General features: G+C 39.9%; 1 protein-coding gene across 1 annotated transcript; it reads left to right on the top strand.

The window, feature by feature from the left end:
• The first annotated feature begins 516 nt into the window (after nt 1-516).
• LOC108362976 (uncharacterized protein K02A2.6-like) lies at nt 517-3,873 on the top strand. Its single transcript, XM_017616149.1, has one exon. The coding sequence runs from the start codon at nt 517-519 to the stop codon at nt 3,871-3,873; it is 3,357 nt and encodes a 1,118-aa protein (XP_017471638.1).
• Nucleotides 3,874-6,930: the final 3,057 nt, after the last annotated feature.

Here is a 6,930-nt window from a genome sequence, read left to right as displayed (position 1 = left end):
CGTTCATTCAATAAATCCAATGATAGATGGAGTACATACACACTCCAGTTAGAGCAACATTTCCTGGCTAATGGGGTGACGGAAGAGCCAACGAGACGCGCATGTATACTCAGTTGGGTTGGAGCAGACAATTTAGAGTTGTTACAAAAGCTTTTTGATGGTAAAGTAAAAGAAAAAACTTTTAAGGAGATAACCACGGCTTTAAATGACCATTTCATTGAGAAGCAACACGTGCTAGCGGCACGCTTCAAGTTTTATCGTACCACAATGAAAATGGACCAGACATACTCGGATTGGGTAGCCGAGTTGCGGGTCGCCTCGAAAGACTGTATGTTCACATGCTGCAAAACGGGATGCGCTGAATCGTATGTTGACAGTAAAATACGGGACATGATTGTAATGCACACACCGCATGAAAAGGTAAGGACTGCCGCGTTACAGAAAACAAATCCAACGTTGGAAGAGGTACTACAGGTAGCGTCAATTTATGAGTCAACGGTTCGAACTTGTTAAATCATGCCCCCTGGGTGCGGTACGTCACACTCGCGAAATGACTGCATTTATTTCAAAAGGAAGACTAAATGCAACAGCTGTTCAAGGCCCGGACATATTTCGTCAGTATGCAAATCTACGGAAAAGCGTAAGACATCGAAGTCCAAGCTAGTTAATGTAGTTAATGATATTAGCCAACCAACTTTCGAAAATATCAGCGTGGTAAATGTCCTTAATACTACGAGCGGCACTGATAAGAAAATTGAAGTTAAACTCCATGTAAATGGTAAAAGTCTCAGTTTCCAAGTAGATACGGGGGCATCATGCTCTTTGGTCGGAATCGACGGTTATAAGATGCTTGGAAAGCCAAAATGCGTGCGTACTAGTAAAGTACTAAAGACATACGGCGGACATCAATTACCACTAAAAGGTATAACCATGGTGAACGTTCACTGTAATAATATACATGAAACCCTACCGCTTGTGGTAGTGGATAACAAGGAGGCCTCCAATATTCTAGGCCTAGATTGGTTCCGTAAATTAAGGTTTCATATGGATATCCCAAGTAATCTAGAAGCAAATCAATGTTTCTCATCCTCAACAGAGCCCCGATCAAGTAGCCAACTAGCTAAATCCCTCGAGGGTCTAACCAAAGAATACCCTACCCTTTTCGCAGGTGGACTTGGGTTATGCTCTACATTTAAAGCTGAAATTAATCTTAAGGCTGGCGCAAAGCCAAAGTTCTCCAAGCCGTACAACTTACCCTTCGCATTTCACGATGAAGTACTGGCCGAACTGAATCGCTTAGTAAGTACTAACGTTTTACAGCCCATTAAGGCCAGCGAATGGGCAGCGCCCATTGTGGTGATACGGAAGCAGGGTGGAAAAATACGGGTGTGCGCTGATTTTAAGGTAGGCCTTAACTCCCAAATACAAGTGGATCGCTACCCCATCCCCCGGATAGAGGAACTATTGTACAAACTCCAAGGAGGTAAATATTTTACAAAGATAGACCTCAGCGACGCTTATCACCAAATCGAGCTATCTGAGAGCTCTAAAAAATGCATGGTGATCAACACAGCCTTTGGGTTATTCCAGTATCAAAGGATGCCGTTTGGAATTTCTAGCGCCCCTGGAATTTTCCAACGGTTTATGGAGCAACTGATAGCAGGCATCCCTGGTTGCGCAGTATATCTGGATGATGTGATCGTTACGGGAGAAAATGATGAAAATCATGTGGCAAACGTTCGCCGAATTTTTCAACGGCTAGAAGAAAATGGACTTCGATGTCGCCCAGAAAAATGCACCTTCGCTAGTCAGCAAATTGAATACGTCGGTCACATAATTGATGCTAACGGCATTAAACCCTCAACCAAACGCTTAGAGGCGATCCGAATGATGCCTCGGCCTAAAAACGTGCGGCAAGTAGAAGCCTTCATTGGGAAAATCAACTATTATAATAAGTTTATCCCGAATTTCTCCGCAAAGGCGTCCGCATTGAATATCTTGAGAAGGCAAGGGCAAAAGTTTGAATGGGGCGAGGCTCAGGACAATGCTTTTACAGCATTAAAAGATGATATAATAACAGCGACACAGCTCGTGCACCACAACGATAAGCTGCCCATAATTCTTGCAACGGACGCGTCAAAATACGGACTCGGTGCCGTAATATCGCATAGGTATCCAGATGGGTCGGAAAACCCAATTGCTTTCGCATCCAAAACGTTAAATAAGAGCCAAATAAACTACTCGCAAGTAGAAAAGGAAGCACTATCCATAGTATTTGGCGTCACGCGTTTTCACCAGTACTTATACGGTCGTAGGTTTGAACTAACTAGTGATCATCAACCGCTGGTCACCATATTTCATCCCCATAAAAAGCTACCGGTCGCAACGCTGCACAGGCTCCAAAGGTGGGCAATATTTCTCCAAGCTTACGACTACACTATAAGGTATAAAAATACGGCACAACACGCCAACGCAGATGCGCTCTCTCGACTTCCAATGGGCGAAGACTTAGAGTTCGATTATTGGGAAAATAAGATACTTAACGTTTATGAGGTCAATGAAACTGCACTTGACACTTTTCCCATTAGCTCATCGACGGTCTCAAAGGAGACAGAAAAAGATGTCCAACTTCAAGTCGTTAAAAGAATGATTCAAGATGGGTGGCCACATCACTTGCCGGAATCGCACGGTAATATTAAATCATATTGTGATCGTAGACTCTCGCTTTCTTTACAGAAGGGCGTGGTCTTGTTGCAAACAGAGCATAATCGAGTGGTTGTCCCAGCAACGTTGCAGCCAAAAGTCCTAGCTATGCTTCATGAGGGCCACTGGGGTCAAACTAGAATGAAGCAGATTAGCCGACGCTATGTATGGTTTCCTAAGATCGATGAAGCAATTGAGAGGTTGTGTAAGACCTGCGCGATCTGCGCAACCACTGCCGCTAGCCCAAAGCAGCACTATTCATCTTGGCCGCCAGCCGCAAAACCATGGGAAAGAATTCACATAGACTTCGCTGGGCCGTTCTTCGGCAGCATGTGGCTTATTATAGTCGATTCGTTATCCAAATTTCCATACACCATCGAAATGTCTACAACGACTTCAACTGCAACCATTTCCGCACTGCAAAAAGTATTTGCCATCGAAGGACTGCCCGAAACCATAGTAAGTGACAACGGAACGCAATTCACATCGTGGGAATTTCAAAAATTCTGTGAACTCAATGCCATTACTCATCTCACTACGGCGCCTTTTCATCCAGCATCTAACGGGTTGGCGGAGAGGTTCGTAAGAATATTCAAAGAAGCATTTGGAAAGGAAATGAAAGGTACATCAAGTAAAGAAAAGGCCCTATGTAAATATCTAGCTACGTATCGCTCAACCCCAAATCCGATCACAGGGAAATCCCCTGCAGAGATACTACATGGCCGACAGCCTCGTACGCTACTTTCAGCACTTTTTCCAAACCAGCACGTACCTAACCACTCCAAATCGAAGTTTTGTATAGGACAAGAAGTCCAAGCCCGAAACTTTTCAGGGAAAAACAAATGGATTACAGGTAAAATAAACCAAGTATTGGGCCGCATGATGTACAACATAACAACACCAAGGGGCATAATTAGAAGACATCAAAACCAAATACGGAGAGCGGCAGCACCTCCCACCTGCGAGCCGGTAGACGATGAGATAGAGTGGGACGTAGATCCAAATAATGTAACCACCCATAACAACGCACCGCAAACTAGGAACGATCATCCAACGACCCTTGCGCAGGACAGCGATAACAACTCCAACGTACAAACAGGCGTACCCACTGTCCGTCGATCGGAGAGACCGCGCAAGCAAACAGTGCGTTTCCAGATACCTAGCCAATAAATTAGGACAAGGGGAATGTTAGCAATCGGCATAAGGCAACCCTGCATTATCATTGGTGTGTTTCACCTGACATTCTGCTGTTGCTGGTTGGTCGTGCTCTTCTCTTTCTTTTCCGTTCGCAATCTCTCTTATGGCTATACGTTGGTAACCGAGCTCCACGCGTTTTTTTTGATGTAATCTATATCGTATCTACTTTGATTAATAAATAGTTAGTTTAAATCTACAAACTCTGTTTTCATCCGAACATCAGCCGCTATAACATAAACACTCCGACGAATTGATAACCTCCTCCCTTTTTGAAGTCAATTAAAAAGAGAAAAATTAATAAGGCAGCTATATTTTAACGTTTCTAATAAAAATTACATTAAAAAAAATCTCATGCATAACAAAAAGGGCTTGTGCAGCCTGTAAACATTCAAAACTAGAAATACCAAAAGTCCGCGATTCACCACCGAAAGGGGGACCCTCCGGATTTATTAAATAAAAATATCTCTGCAATTCACCACCGAAAGGTGGACCTTCCAGAGAACATTAAAGCAAAATTTTTATAAATTTTGAATCAATTATTATAGCAGGGGGATTGTACAGCCTATAATATTGAAAACCAGAAAAATCCGCTATTCACCACGGAAAGGGGGACCCTCCGGATTTATAAAAAAAATAACTCTGCGATTCACCACCGCTAAGTGGGACCATCCAGAGGTTATTAACTTGATAAAAAAAAATAAATAAATAAAAAATATAACAAATTAATAAAAATTAAAACTGTTATACTTTAATGTATATATTTGATGCTATATTGCTACAATACATTGAAATTTTTTTATGAAAGAATATCATATACATATTTAATATATATATATATATATATATACTAGAATGGTTTAAATTTTTTGTTTTTTTGGAAATTCATACACGCTACCTCAAATTATTGTTATTTGTGATAAAAAAAAATCGAAACGTGTTCTTTTATTTTGAAAAAAAAAAGTTTTTTTAGAGGTCGCGCTGATGTTTTCATTTTTTATTTTCTTAACATGTTAAAATTCAGTTAAAAATGTATTCTCTACATATAATTACTCTGGTATTATTGGGGAATACTCCCTTAATTACATACCAATGCTGGACAGTTAGAATGGGCCTTCTTCTTTTTTGGCGCTGTAAACGCGTAAGCGATTTTGGTAGAGTTCAGCAAAGCACGCCAGTTGTTTCTCTTCTGTGCCAACTGACGCTAATTGGAAACGCCAAGTGAAGCCAAATCCTTCTCCATCTGATCTTTCCATCGCAGTGGAGGCCTCCCTCTTCCTCTGCTACCACCAGCGGGTTCCGAGTTGAATACTTTCAGAGCTGGAGCGTCGGTGTCCATTCGAACGACATGGCCAAGCCAGCGGAGCCGTTGTATTTTAATTCGCTGCATTATGCCCATGTCGTTGTAAAGCTCATCGTTCCATCGTCTGCGGTACTCACCGTCGCCATCGCGTAAAGGCCCGTAAATCTTCCGCAAAATCTTTCTCTCGTACACTCCAAGAGCCGCCTCATCGGATGTTGTAATTGTCCATGCTTCTGCGCCATATACCAGCACGGGCATGATGAGTGACTTATAGAGCGTGATTTTCGTACGTCGAGAGTGATGGGTGAGCAAGGGTGATTCTGCGTTGGATTTCCATGCTGACATTATTATCGGTATTAATGCTGGTTCCCAAGTAATCGAAATTCTCTACTTTCTCGTAATTGTAACTGTCAACAGTGACGTGGGTGCCAAGGCGCGAATGCGCTGACTGTTTGTTTGATGACAGGAGATACTTCTTCTTTTCCTCGTTTAGAATGCGCCTGGTTTTCGAAAATATGATCTCGAAAAGATACTCCTCAAATTAAAACGTTGATACTGAACGATTTACGCAATATTATGGGTTGGAAATTGTTACCAAGGGGTTTCTGGGATTGCTAATTGGAAATCTGAAGTCAGTTTTTCCAAATTCAAAATTGTGGATCCAAAATGGCGGTTAATTAAAAAAAAAAAGATTGGATTTGTTCGAAAACCGGCACTCGGGAGTTTTTGGGATCGTTGATTACGAATCTGAAGTCAATATTTTTAAATTCAAAATGGCGGACTCAATATGGCGATAATATTAAAAAAACAATTACTAAAATTAAAGCGTTGATACTGAACGTTTTAAGCATTATAAAGGGTTGAAACTCGTTTCCAGTGGGTTTCTGTTGTTGTTGATTAGGAATCTGAAGCCAGATTTTCAAAATTCAATACATGTAAAAACCACATTTTTAGCTGCATTTTAACATGTCACGGAAATTAAAAATTTAGAACATCAGCGTTTTTATAAAAAAACCAACCAGCGCGACCTCTAAAAAAACTTTTTCAAAAAAAAAAAAATAATAAATAAAAATATCACAAATAACAATATTTTGATGTAGCGTTTATTAATTTCCAAAAATAGTGTTTTTTTGAACTACTCTAATATATGGGGTGTTCCATACCAAAACGGACGGGGTTCACACTTCATGTGTTTGATTTGTTTCACATTTTTAGGGTTGATGCATAAACATAAATAATAAATAAATATGGAATTTAAGTTTGATTAATACATTTTTAAAAAACAAATCGATTTAATAGTTTTCCAAATATCACGAGAACGAGGCGATGAAAAAATTAAAAAAAGTCACACATGCAAACATCAAAATTCTCTAAGAAAAGAAATATTCTAAAAGGTACACATTTTTTGATAAAAAAATTAATTTTTGAAAATATGCCAACTCAAAAAAAAAAAAAATATGCCATCTTGAAAAAAATGAAAATGGTAGCTCTGAGTATTGCGCACTATTGAAGTATAGTATTACGGGGTGCACTCTACAACAATTTGAGTTATGATTTTTTTTACACCCAAGTTGAGTAAAATTTAATATTTTACAAGTTTACAAATTTTTTAATTTTTATTTTAGAATTTTTTGAGTATGCTGTTTTATGGCCCATTAAATTTTAGTATTATAAAGTGCAAGTTTTAAGCGATTGCAAAAGTGGCTTTAATTTTTTCTTTGAAAACGGTT

The sequence above is a fragment of the Rhagoletis zephyria genome, unplaced genomic scaffold (genome assembly GCF_001687245.7).
Source record: "Rhagoletis zephyria isolate East Lansing unplaced genomic scaffold, Rhagoletis_zephyria_1.1 Rzeph_scaffold_01157, whole genome shotgun sequence".
Classification (NCBI taxonomy): Eukaryota; Metazoa; Arthropoda; class Insecta; order Diptera; family Tephritidae; genus Rhagoletis; species Rhagoletis zephyria.
This window is presented reverse-complemented; position numbering and strand designations above follow the sequence as displayed.